This window comes from Chiloscyllium punctatum, chromosome 20, assembly GCF_047496795.1.
Source record: "Chiloscyllium punctatum isolate Juve2018m chromosome 20, sChiPun1.3, whole genome shotgun sequence".
NCBI lineage: Eukaryota > Metazoa > Chordata > Chondrichthyes > Orectolobiformes > Hemiscylliidae > Chiloscyllium > Chiloscyllium punctatum.
The window spans coordinates 39698623-39713155 of NC_092758.1; the positions used below are offsets into that span (position 1 = coordinate 39698623).

Sequence of the window (14533 nt, forward strand, 5' to 3'; positions counted from 1 at the left end):
TTCAGGGACTCTGTTCACTCGTGCTTTCTTACAGTCAGTAAGGTATGTGACATGCAGGGAAATCCATTATCATGCTTGAGTCTCAAAGTTAAACGGCTGAAAACCCCATGTTGGATGATTTTCTGCTTTCACAGTACATTGCTTGCTCTGGTGCAAAAACGTCTGCCAATAAGTGATCACTGGATGATACTAAATATAATCAATATCAAATATATCACACATACATTTCAGATTTGCATAGACTCAGATTGCATTACCCAATTTACAGAGAAAGGCTTTCTTAGAGGAAGTCAATTGCTGCAAAGAAATTAAGGAAACATGGGGAAAAGGTACAATAAAGCAAACACATCATAAAATTTATTTAAAATTCTACTTGATTGTATTATGGCTTGGGCGAGTTTCATTTATCTTGCCTTTGGGGAAAATCTCGGTTTCTTAAACACAGATAATTTGGGTGGAGGTTCATAAGAGTTCATATGTGACTTCCATTAATATGCAAGCCATTGCTAACCTTTGCCCTAATATAATTACACAAGTTACAGCACAGATCTCTTGTAAGCTTTCAATTGCTTTTTCAGCCAGGACCAAATCCTGATGTTGGATTGAAGGGATAAAGAATCATATCCCTCATGATGGGTTTGCCTTTTCAGAGCACTGAAAACTGATTGGCCAATAGCATCCTGGAATACAGTAAATATAACGTAAACACATGTAAAATTTCAGATTTATCTCATGAAAACTGATCTAATTTTAATTCCCTCTCTCATCTTGGAGCAAATCTGAGAGCTTCCACGTATGCCAAACACAACAGTAGTTGCTGATTGACGGTTAGAAAATGGCAAACATTCATCCAAACCCTCACTCAAAAAGAAAATAGGAAGCGAGACAATTCACCATAAAAATATGAATGGTCCCCTACCTGCTTACTAAGCACAGAATGCTTACAGAAAATATCCTAATCAAATCAAAATTCCACCAGTTTCATGTATAGAATTGGAACAGCAATTCCTTTCTTCTGGGCAACCCAATTCAGGGACGAACCAAATCAATGAAAAATAAAACTTATTTATATAGCACTTTTCACAACCATTAAACATCTCAAAAGTATTTCTCAAATTACTATTGAGGTACCACAGAAGTACTCTTTAGAAATACCCTATTAGACATTCTTTGAAGCGGTAACAAGTAGGTTAGACCAGGGAAACCCAGTGGATGTTATCAAAAGGGCTTTGATAAGGTACCTCACGGGAGGCTGATGACTAAGGTGAGGGCCCATGGTGTTTGAGGTGAGCTACTGGCATGGATTGAGGATTGGCTGCTTGACAGAAGGCAGAGAGTTGGGATAAAAGATTCTTTTTCGGAATTGCAGCTGATGACAAGTAGTGTCCCACAGGTTTCAGTGTTGGGGCCGCAGCTGTTTACTTTATATATAAATGATTTGGATGAAGAGACTGAGGGCATTCTGGTGAGGTTCGCCGATGATACAAAGTTAGGTGGACAGGCAGGTAGTTCTGAGGAGGTGGGGAGGCTACCAAAAGATTTAGACAGTTTAGGAGAATGGTTCAAGAAATGGCTGATGAAATTCAATGTGAGCAAATGTGAGGTCATGCACTTTGGAAAGAAGAACACAGGCATGGACTATTTTATAAACAGTGAGAAAATTCATAAAGCCAAAGTACAAAGGGAGATGGGTGTGCTAGTGCAGGTTGAGTCCGCGGTTAAGAAAGCAAATGTAATGTTGTCATTTATTTCAAGAAGGTTGGAATGTAGAAGCAGTGAGGTGCTACTAAGACTTTATAAAGCTCTGGTTAGGCCCCATTTAGAATACTGTGTCCAGTTTTGGTCCCCACACCTCAGGAAGGACATACTGGCACCTGAGCGTGTCCAGCGGAGATTCACACGGATGATCCCTGGAATGGTAGACCTGACATATGATGAACGGCTGAGGATCCTGAGATTGTATTTGTTAGAGTTCAGAAGGTTGAGGGGAGATCTAATAGAAACTTACAAGATAATACATGGCTTAGAAAGGGTGGACACTGGGAAATTGTTTCCATCACGCAGGGATACTAAAACTCATGGGCACAGCCTTAGAATTAGAGGGGGGTCAAGTTAAGATGGACATGAGAAGACATTTCTTCAGCCAGAGATTGGTGGGCCTGTGGAATTCACTGACACGGAGCACAGTGGAGGCCGGGATGTTAAATGTCTTCAAGGCACAAATTGATAAATTCTTAATGTCACAAGGAATTAAGGGATACAGGGAGAGTATGGGTAAGTGGTATTGAAAAGCCCATCAGCCATGATTGAATGGTGGAGTGGACTCGATGGGCCGAATGGCCTTACTTCCACTCCTATTTCTTATGGTCTTATTCTTGAAATTTAGTCACTATTTGAAATGTAAGAACTATAACTTTTTGCATCAATCTCCTACAGCAGTAATTTGATTTTTTTTGTCAAATTCATTGAGGGATATTAAATACTGGCTCACACACCAGGGATAATTTATCTGCACTTTCGTGAAATAGTGTCAAAGGATACTTTGACAGATGAGATTTAGGTTTAATGTCTCATGAAAAGGGCAACACCTACAACTCTCTCAGATGCAGTGACATATCAGCCTTCAATTTTTTCAAACATATGTAACTTCTGATCAATGATACATAGTTGTGTGTTTTGTATAACTGGCCTTCAGAAAATTCCCTTTAGAAACTGTGGTCTAAATTCTGCAAGATGGACATTTGCCTTTAGCATTGAAAAATAGCTTTGATAGACAAGCTGAAAAAGTATCAGTCAACTTAATATTTCAGCTATTTCTAATATCCAACCACAAAACTAAATACCTGTCTTGCTCAATTACTGAATCCAGGTTGCATAGAAAGGGTTTTAGTTAATTGTGCCATGTGAGGCTAGGTCCTTCTTGAGAGCATGAAGTGGTGCTGCATTCATTGTCATATTTTTACTGAAGGTATTCCCAGTTAATACAGTATAAAAACATAACACACATTCTGCCTTCACTTTGTCCTAACCTGGTTTCAAAGTCCGTTTTGGGAATGTCATCTGGGTTTGTTCACTGAACTGTGCCACCTGTCTCACATTGTAACCCTTTAATACCTAGTTATATGATCCACGTACTAGATGTGAGCACTTTTCCAAATCTGATGGGTTAATGGGTGATAATCTGGTGATTGCTTCCTGTCTGGACTTGCATTCTGATTTATGAGAAAATGAGGACTGTGGATGCTGGACAGCAGGGTTGAAGATTGTGGTGTTGAAAACTTGACAGGATGCCAACTTGTGGATCGTTTCAGAGAACATCTCTGGGACAGCTGCGCTAACTAACCCCATTGTCCTGTGGCTGAACACTAACACCCCTCTCCCACTTTGCTAAGGACATGTAGGTCCTGAGCCTCCTCCATTGCCAAACCCTAACCACCCAACACCTGGAGGAAGAATGCTTCCAACTTGGGACCCTCCAACCACATGGGATCAATGTGGATTTCAACAGTTTCCTGACTTCCCCTCCCCCACCTTATCCCAGTCACAACTTTCCAATTTGGCACCGCCCTCTTCAACAGTCCTACCTATCAACCTTTTCTCCCACCTATCTGTGCGGGATCAGTCGGTGGAAGTGGGAGGATTGGAAAGAGAAGTTGTTCAGGGTGAGGACCAGTTCAGTCAGTCAAAGGAGGGTGTCGGTGGAAGGGTACTGGTTGGTACGGTGGGAAAGGAAGAAGCGGAGGGCTTTAAGTCCTTCGTGATGGGGGATGGAGGTGTACAGGGACTGGATGTCCATGGTGAAGATAAGGCGTTGGGGACCGGGGAAGCGAAAATCATGGAGGAGGTGGAGGGTGTGGGGGGGGGGGTGGTGTCCCGAACATAGGTGGGGAGTTCTTGGACTAAGGGGGACAGGACCGTGTCGAGGTATGCAGAGATGAGTTCGGTGGGGCAGGAGCAGGCTGAGACAATGGGTCGGCAGGGCAGTCAGGTTTGTGGATTTTGGGCAGGAGGTAGAAATGGGCGGTGCGGGGTTGTGGGACTATGAGGTTGGAGGCGGTGGATGGGAGATCCCCTGAGGTGATGAGGTTCTGGATGGTCTGGGAGATGATGGTTTGGTGGTGGGAGGTGGGGTCATGGTCAAGGGGGCAGTAGGAGGAGGTGTCTGCGAGCTGGTGTTTAGCCTCAGCGGTGTAAAGGTCGGTGCGCCAAACTGAAGAAGGGCTTATGCCCGAAACATCAATTCTCCTGTCCCTTGGATGCTGCCTGACCTGCTGCGCTTTTCCAGCAACACATTTTCAGCTCCCACCTATCTGCTCTACTTTCCTCTCTGTACTATCACTTTCACCACCACCTTCATCTACCTATCGCATTCCCAGCTACCTTCCCTCCCAGACCCAACCCCCTCCATTTTATCTTCCAGCCCCCTTGGCCCACAAGCCACATTCCTGATGAAGAACTTATGTCCGAAACATTGATCCTCCTGCTCCTCGGATGCTGCCTGACTGGCTGTGCTTTTCCAGCACCATACTCTTTGCATTCTGATTTAACTTTACATTGATCTGATTGGACAAAAGTTGGTTTTATTTCTTTGATTTCCCAATGAGTTTATCTTCCTATTATGCCCCTGGTGGATTTAGCAGTACTGAATGCTGGGAAGTGAGTTCCTTTTCTTTTGGAAATGAGTTATTTTCTAATCTATTCCACTTTCTCAGGACTATCACTATCATCCAATGGAGGTTCAGCTTCTGTCATACTCCCCTGTGACTCTTTTACTCAGTTAATTAGATCTCTAACTCTGTCTTGTCTTCTTCTCTCATCTTTCATGGCCCTTTCTCACCTTCTTTTAAGTCTACTGGCCTAATGTTGGCGCTCTTAATTCCTTCATTCTGGCCTGATCTTCTCTGATACTGCTGGTGTGTTTTCAGCCCTGTTTAATTCAAGTGACCGACTCTCATGCATTCTACTGCCTTGTGGAGGGTTTCCAAACTTCTTTCAGTTCTTGACTTTTTTTACGACTTGTTCCTGGCTTTCTCCAGTCTCTAAACTGTCCTTTTCTGGTTATGGGTTGGGTTGGGTAGGTATATGTTGGTGTCAGCTGAGTCATTGCCCAATAAAATTTCTATCCTTTTTCACAAGTATTAAGTGTCAATAATTTCTTCTTGATCTGTCTAGTTGTGTAACTACTGTTGAGGGTGGGGGTGGGGGTGGGGGTGGAAGGTCTATAACCTACTACTTTTATTGATCTGATTTACTGACCCTTGTTATTCCCCCACACATACTGATCCTACTTTCTGATTTTCTGAGCCAAGACCATTTCTTACTAATGCCTTCAAATGTTTTCTTCATCTATCTGACCTCCTTTTCCATTCTACCTGTCCTTCCAAAGTGTTATGCATCCAGGAATTTTTATTTTTCAACCTCGTTCACCTTGTAAACAGCTGTACTATGCTGTTTTGATCAAAACAGTTCCTTCCTATTTGTGCCACTTATTCATCATCTTATTGTGGATGCTGTATGCATTTAGATCGAGTGACTCATTTTTCCTATTATTTCCTGCTGTCTGATGCATCATTACCATTAAGTACTCTGTCCCTCCCTGCCACATTCTAGTCAATATTACCTAGCTGGTCCCAGAGCAGTTCAGATGAAGAATGTCCTATTATTATAACTCCTTCTTTCCCTAATACTCGAACTTCCTGATTTTATTTATGCTGTGCCTTTTGTAGTTTTGCTTTATACTTTAACTCTAATCTGCTCATATGTGCTTAGCAGAATCATTTTTTCTTAGTCCCAGCTATGTTGATGTGGATTAAATCATTTCCGTCTCACTCCAAATTCCTCTCCAGTCCTGAATAGATCTCTTTAACCCTGCACTGTTTTTGGCTGCAGAGAACAGCATCTAGCCCCTTAACTATCCTCCTCTATTAAAACAATATTTCCTTATACTCCATAGCCCCCACCATTTAAATGGTTCCTTGCATCAAGGTGATGTGGTCAGTTTTCTCATGCACCCTGCAGTTCCTGTTCTCTTCCACAGGAGCTGCAAGTACCTCAAAACAGCTGGACTATTGCAGACACTGTGACTCCTCCCTTCCTGCTATCTGGATCCTCATAAATGACAATCACACCCTCCTGTCTCCAACTGAGAACAAAATCTGAAGTACATAATCCAAGAAATGTAACAAAGTGTTCAGGAAATTTTCCTCCCCCTCCAACGCACTGCAATGTCTTAAGCTCTGACTCCAGCTTATTAATTCAGGACCCAGAGCTCTCTGAGTTTCAGGTACACACTTGGTGGATGGAAACGATGGTATACACTGGTATTTACCTGCTCCCACACAATACAAGGACTCAAATCCTGGTCCCAGCATGGACGTGACTCCAAGCACTCCCAGCCTCAAGATAAAGCCCCGTAGAGTCTGGATTGGGAGGATTCATTTCTCTGTTTTTCTAATTAATTGCTGGACATTTTATTTCTTTATTCTTTTTAACTCTTCCTCCTAAGAATTTGTATTTAAGAATCTGTACCTAGGTACCTTGGTTCCTCAGATGGTGCAAGTGAGGACTGCAGATGCTGGAGATCAGAGTGGAGAGTGTGTTGCTGGAAAAGGCACAGCAGGTCAGGCAGCATCCGAGGAGCAGGAGAGTTGATGTTTCGGGCAAAAGCCCTTCTGACGTGGTAAATGGTGACTTGTAAACTTTTCACTGTACTCATGTGATAATAAAGCTGATGTTTTTTTGTGTTGTGCAACAACACATCCCCTGCCCTGCCACCTTTACTGTGTTACATTTAACAACTTAGATTTCAAGATTGGAAATATTGTTCATACAGTTGAGCAGCTTAATTATTCACTGACACACTTTTACTCCCCAGTTTAAACTGCTACCCCACTTTAGAAAGAGACTCTTAAAACTCACCAGCCAGTCACCTATTTGCTCACCTTTGGGACACCCACCAGGAGGAAGTGACATGTTGCAGCTTTTCATAATTAAAATGTGCACCAGTCAATTGGAGAAACGACGCCTATTTTTTTTTCAAGCTAATATGTCTAAAAGATCCTTCATCCTTTAACCCCAGTAACTGGAAGTGTGTCTTACTTACTGACTGGAGATTACAGTTTGGAGATCAGAGGAGGGAATCTACGTCGCTTGCCACAATCCAAGTGCACCAGGCAATGTCTGATCACAGAATGATAGCTAACACGATGAATATTAAATATAATTACAAATGATTCAAATTAGTCTTGGTTCAGACAGCGCTAGCCAGCTGACGGATGAAGGCTGCGGGTACATAAAGGTGCCAGTGAGAGAAGAAAAAAAGGAAAGTAAACATTTGCCACGGAGTCCAATTGAAATCCAACTTCAGCTTGTTATAGTTCGGGGGCTTTTCATTTCTCTTCAAACGTTTAAATAATTGCCGAGCTGTTGCCGTGGGTTTTCTGTGATAGGTGAACGAGAGAAATTAGAACCTCGGGGCAGAACAGTGTTCTCTGTGGTCAGCTTTCACATGGAGACATATGGAAAACTGATCAGATCGGTGCCTGGCTTACCCCCGCACTCAATCTCCTTTTCAGGGGAAATCATAAAGACAACAAGTGTGGTAAATGAAACTGTCAGAGCTGGAGACAGGGGTTTCATTTCGAGTGCGCTGGAAGCTTGAAATTACACATATTTGCTTTCAATCCACGACTATTCCCCGAAGCAACATTTCCATCATACTGTTGATAATGTTACCCTGTTCAGGCGTATCGTTTAATTAATTTCAAATAAGTGTTCTCACACGCTCCATATGATATGGCTGTCTTTGCTGCTTCATCTATTGGGATACAGTTTCTACACAGGTCTTGACTTTGATCTAGGCAACTCAGGAGATCTATCTACAGGAACATTTTCTCTCAGACTTGAGAGAACCTTATTCCATCCTTCACACAGCCCAGAAGTGTTATTACTTGCTCGGGTACTTAGTTAAAATATTCAATCACAAGACGAGGTGTCGCTGGCTCGGCCAGCGTTATTGCCCAGCGGGCAATTAAGAGTCAACCACATTGTTGTCGGTTTGGAGTCACATATAGGCCAGATCAGGTAAGGATTTCCTTTCCTAAAAGACACTAATGAACCTTGTCAAAGCTTTTTCCCCCCCAAGTCCTGACCGACTTCCCTTAAAGGTAGGTTCATGCATGAATCCCACAGCAACGTGATTTGTTCATTATTGTACGGCCGTGCAAATACTTTCCAAATGCTCAACCTTTTGTATTATACCGGAAGGAGACACTGACATTTTATAATTATTTCAATTATCCCAATCTGTGTGCTCACAGACAGGCTCTCGAACACCGCGAGTCTTTCTTGGGCCGGGAGACAGACAGATCGAAAAAAAGGAATCTCAAGGTGATGTTCCAACCAAATGACAAGACTTGTTGCCAGCAGGGGGCAACTGCTTTTCTTTTGTCCGAGTGACTGGGCTCTACAGACTCACCTCAGAAAAACCCAGTTGTTACACTTCTGATTAAAATGATATTCAAGCAATATCCCTGTCAGGATATTACCTACGACTGTTGGTGGAATGAGAGCAGTACACAGATTGCTGTACCCTCAGCCGCGGGAACAGGTTGGCGATATCAGCCAGTTTGTTCATACACTGTACTGGGTTAAAATGGTGCTTATTTAAGGCAGACCGCATCAAACAAGTGTCCCTGTTTTAAGTAGCATTGACCTAGTTTTGCCAATTCCCTTATAGAAACAAAAAGCCTCATACGAAAGGTTAGTAGCTCTGCCCGAATTAATGCTGCATGCCTTAATTCTAATACAAATGCGGTTTGCAGATGTACCAAAGCAGCGTGCAACCGTTAGGACAAACTTTAATGACCGCACACACCCGGTTTGCACAGCTAGTATTCTTAACGCGGACAGTACTTACATCCGCTGCTGCCCCAGACAGTCGCCGTCAGCGCCGTGTTGGTCTAGATCCTGGGACTTGTTGTCTGTGTGCACAGGCATGTGATGCTCATCGCCGGCTTGCAGACACGGTCCGGACAGGTTGAGGCGGCTCCTCTGGACCACATTGTTCCTTGCGAGTTTCTCTGACATCAGCAGCAACCGCTGGTTCGCCGCTGCTCATGTCCTGGGCTTGAATGTGCAGCAACCCGCCCGAAGCTCGCTTGCCTCTCTCATTGACGGTGAAAGGTCCCTCCTGATTCAAGCCTCGTCTGTCATCTTCAACAAGTTACCAGGAGTGTCCAGGAGAGCTCGTTTACGTCACCAAATGTAACCACTGACACCCTCGGAGTTTCTGGTCGCTAACATAAAAGGGAAAACTCAATGGATACAAGTCGAAACCACCAAGGGACAGAGGAGGGGCTCTGCCCCTCATTAGCAGGTGGCTTGTGTCACTAAAAATAGTACTGATTGTCTCTTAAGTCAGACATAACCAGCAATACGTGAAAGAAGTGACTGGATCGCATTTCTGTGTTAGTTGCAATCATTTAAGTGGAATCTCACTTTCGCGCCAAAACAATGGGTTTTTAGTCAAACCACTTAGTGGGCACACGCCATTTTGCTTTTATTTTCAATGTTGGAGTGGGCTCCATGTCGACTGATAGTTAATTCGCGATCTGAGCTCAGTCTGTGCCGTGATACACAAGAATATTTCAGTTTGGCGATGGGATTCTTACAGTTCAGGTCAAATGTGGATGAAAGAGAAAACATCTGTCCTTGACTTAAAGGGGGCGATGTCAGATTTCTACCCGGTCCAAGGTAAAATGGGATAAAGCACTCACTAAAGGCAAGTGGAAACTATAAACTTGCATTAGTAAACATACGTACGGACATGTGCAAAAGGCAAATCACTAGTGAACATGTATAACATCCAAACACTGATGGCCGATTGGTGGAAATGGGTGTTTATCGAGATAGTGGATGGAGTAGATTCAATTCACGTTGAGGGGGACAGGCAGTAGACACTCAGAGCAACAGCGGCCATTCGCGTGACTTATTTGATGATCACTAGTTTTTACAGGGAGGGAGGCAGAAAACAGTTGGACGCGGATCTATACAAGCTCTGATATTAAGTGCGGGAATAAATTGCATGCGTTCCGACTCCGTGCATAGAGTAGGCCAGTTCCTTTCCTGCATTTCGGATGTAATACACTTTGATATTTTTGCGGACCAAAGGTGCTAAATGTATTAAAACAATTTCTTTGATTTGCCTTGAGTCGGCCCCTCTTTAACCCCGTCATTAATCCGTGAAGACAGGCTGCATCTCTCTGTGTAAAACACTCGAGGAGGACTTGACATTAGAAGTGAAAAGCAAGTATTTGGAAGTGTATCACAACGGCCGCACTGTGCCAATGTCTGATGAATAAATCCTGATGATCTTTTATGTCGCCTTAATAACTGTGGGCAGCAAAAGAACTGTAAAGACTGCATACATCGTTTTCATGTTATGAATTTGTTACAGACTGATTTCAATGTTCATATTTCCACTTACTTCTGCTGTAAACATTACCGAATAGTGTTGAGGGACAGGTCAAGTTGAATATCAGAAGGACCCATACCTGTTCCTACATGAAATGTATTGCGCCCTATTTCAACATCATCGTTTTACTATAGTCCTAATTCCTTTTCTTTTCACACTCTGACAACTAACTGTTCATACACAGAACGTGGAGGTCTAACAGGCTTCTTGTCTCTGCTATTGCACATTAAGGGAAGGGCAGAATGAAATTATAGGTTGATGAGTGGGTGAAACGGTCTCCCTATTTTAAGTGTATCTGCGTAACATTGTGTTAAATGTTCATAATTGCATTTATAATATCGCTATCACTGCGTTCATGACCTGTAAGTGGAAGTTAAGCTTGTGATTTTATTAAATCTATGAGCTATTTCTAGCTGTTTGAACTGAGAGCTGTAAAGCAAAAGAGCCCTTGTCACAAACTGTTGCATGTATTACGCAAATGAAAACTTCTTTAAAAATGTGTTGAGTACTTTACATATATCATAATTATAATTGAATAGTTGCAGTACATTGTATATATTTGGACAGCCAGCTTATTCATGCTCTCAATCACGAGTTCTCTCTCTCTCAAGACAATTTATTCTTACAATGTGTTAGTTTGTGCACGACTGCAGTAATCCTGTAGCTAAGGGTCTCATTGTGGTTTCCACAGAATGAGCCAATGATGCAGATAACAGGTTGGGGTTTGTCTGTGAAATTCGAATTGCTGCAGATCTCACTGAGATTGGTGATAAAGCCCCTCTGAACAAGCATGTTTGGATAGATGACCAGAGCTTTGTATTTGCTACTTATTCGATGTGAGAGCAGGGGGAGAATGCGGATTTTCTCAACACATTTAAACCTAAGTTTATAAATAGCTGAAAAGGGCACATCGATCACCCGAATAATTCTTAATCGTGGGTTTTACACCAACATGGACTCGTAGAGACAAAATCAAACTAGCGTGAGACAATCTCTTACTGGGGTTCTTAATGTGTTTTATAGTTTTCTGGATCACCTGGCTCCTGACTCATAGTATCACTTGAAAACAGATGCACACAGACACTTGATTCAGCAAGTGCAAAGCAGGTGGATATGTCAGGTGAAAAAGCAAAGATAAAGTTGCCACAGTCTTACAAGCTCAGAGGGCTGCTCTTTATTACAGAGGGAAGACTGGTGGTGGTTTAACCTGAACGTCCCAGTGTCTCAAGTGAGAAGAGAGCTTGAGAAGGTGAATCCTTCACGGTAACCTCAGTTGGTGGATAAATTGAACCCACATTGATGGCATTTGCTGCTGCATTGCAAGCCAGCTATTCGGCCAATTTGGAACCTTTTCCACAGATTTACCACCCTCTGGCTGAAGAAATTCCTCCTCATTTTTAGAAGTGAGATGCGGAGGAATTTCTTCAGCTGGAGAGTGATGAAGCCATTGCTGCAGAAGGTTGTAGAGGCCAAGTCATTCATGTGTTTAAGGCAGATTCTTGATTCATAAGGGGATCAAGGGTTATAGGGGGAAGGCAGGAGAATGGGGTTGAGAAACATATCTGCCATGTTTGAATGGCAGAGCTGACACAATGGGCTGAATGGCATCATTTTGTTCCTATTTCTTGTCTTACGGTCTATTTTCTCTAGCAATACCTAAGTCCGTTCTGGAGAATTTCAGCTATTATAAATGTGTATTGTCACAAAGCACACAAAGGAAGCTAGCATAAAGAAAGTAGCTCACAATCAAGTGCAACTGGAGACAGTATTTTGAGAATTTGTTAAGTGAAGGAATTGGGAGCAGAGAAGGAGGCCTGCTCTAACTTTTTGTAAAAAAAATGAGTGGCACAGGACTAGGAGCAATACCTGAGCGCTGCAATCTGTTTGCATTAGACAGGTGAGCAGGTAGGTGAGTGGTTGGTGAATTTTAAGGCTTTTCCTCTCTATGTAAATTGTGACAGTAATTAAACCAGTTTTAGGAAGATATAAGTATTGCATCAGATTTAGAAGTGAATTCATTAAATAACTTCATACAACTAATCATTAAGATAATCATTAAGTAATATTTCCAAACCAAATTTCTTAAATAAAACAGAGGAAAATGGCATTTGATATATATATAGCAGCTGTAGTTTGTCAGTACTAGTGGATACCTTTGTGATGAGCAGGAACCATATCTGCAGGTCATCTGCACATCTGTAGAACTGATGAGTTGGAGTCTGACATTCAGACATTACAGTACAGTACATTACAGAAGGTGAAGATCACCTAGACGACCTAGTCAAACACTTTCGGCTAAGTACTTCTAATTTGATCCGTGGCCAGGGACAGTAGCACTTGATTGTAACTGAGGCAGTTTTTGGAGATTCAAAAGTTAGCAGTTGAATAGACATAGATCATATAATTGTCAACAGCGTTCAGCTACTTGAAGCTTATGATGACAAGAGCAGGAACTGCTGGGAAGTTAAACAAATTGACCATGGCACTGTGTGTAGGGGGCCATTCAAATATGAGAGTCATATTATGTAGCTGTAATAGGGGGCAGTTTTGCTAGGGAGTTAGACACTGTTCTCTGAAGCTAAGAGTATGAGTCCTGAAGGCTGTGTTGTATTGTGGGTGCCTGTGTGAAGAACCTGCAGGGGAAGCTCTATTAGGAGGTTAAGTTCTAATGGTTCATCAATGAGTTAGATAGGACTGAGGAAGCAATTCAGCTAAGGGAGTGTTAGCAGTTAGAGGCTAAATTAGAAAATATATCCACAAAGGTAATAAACTCTGGATTACTATCTGAACAATAAAAACTTTGGCACAGGATAAATAAGATCAGAGGATTGAACATATGGCTCAAAGATTGGTTTGGGAGAAATGGGTTTTAATTCATGGGGCACTGGCACCAGTACTGTTGAAATAGGGGGTTGTCCTGATATGATGGGCTTCACCTGAACTATTCTGAAAACAGTTTCCAAGTGAATCGTATAACTAGAGTTGTAATAATTAATTTAAATTCAATAGTTGGGAGGAGGGGTTGCAAGGGAGGGTGTGGGTTCAAATGAGTGGATAATTTGAACATTCAAAGAGAAAGAACAAGGCATTATGGGTAATGCCAACCAGTGTGTGACTGGAAGAAACAAAGCTAACAAATATAAGATTGCAATCGCAAATAAGGTTAGAGTGGTCAAAAAATGATCAAAAGAAAGAATTAAGGACACTTTATCTAATTGCTTGCAGCATTCGCAACAGGTGGATGAATGGATAGCAAAATAAAAATAAATAAGTATAATAGAATAGTCTTTACAGTAAAATGGTTTCAGAATGAACAAGTCAGGTATGTAAAAATTGAAAGGCATTTGACATTTTGGAAAAAATAGGAAGAAAAGTAAAGGAGATGGGGTAGCTCGTTTGCTAAATAATAAAATTAGTACAATACAGAGGAAAGATCTAGGTTTTGAAGATGAAGATGTGAGATGAGCTTGTGTGATAATCTGAAAAAGAAACAAGGCAACAAAGTCATTGTTTGAAGTAGATTTTAGGCCCCTAACACTAACTGCGCGGTAGGACAGAATATACATCAAGAAAAATGGCATTTACAATAAAAGTTCTGTGATAATTACTGTTTATTTTTATCTTCACATTAATTTGACAGATGGAATTGGGTCACAATAGGGTTGACTGATCCAAGTTGGGAGGTGAAGTGCCCAAAATTAATCTCCTCACCAAAGCGAGAGTCCTTGCTTTAACAGTAGATCACTATGACTGTCCATGTGGTGGTGATGAAACTCCATGCCCCGACAACCAAGTAAGAATCATTGTCAGTTGCTGTGTTGATTTCCCATTATTGTCACTGCAAATATACTCTTAACACACCAACACTTCTACCCTTACTTGCAGCTCACTTTCTCTTTTGTCTCCTGCAGGCACCAGTGGATTCTACACAGTCTCCACCCTCAGGAGGGTGATCCCACAAGTCTGCTCCTCGTCCACTTCTGAGGAAGAAACCACAAATCCCTCAAAGGAAGGCTGCCTCCTCCACCATCCGCTAGCTCAGAAACTGACACCTCAATG

At 42.2% G+C, this 14533-nt stretch overlaps 1 protein-coding gene across 1 annotated transcript in view; it reads right to left on the reverse strand.

The window, feature by feature from the left end:
- The window catches only part of LOC140492060 (short transient receptor potential channel 7), a 151576-nt gene extending 142377 nt beyond the window's left edge, over positions 1–9199 (reverse strand). The window contains exon 1 of the mRNA XM_072590725.1: positions 8918–9199. Within this exon, the coding sequence (XP_072446826.1) occupies positions 8918–9087 (170 nt within the window). The 5' untranslated portion in view covers positions 9088–9199. The remainder of the gene's footprint in view (positions 1–8917) is intronic.
- Between the last annotated feature and the right edge of the window lie 5334 nt (positions 9200–14533).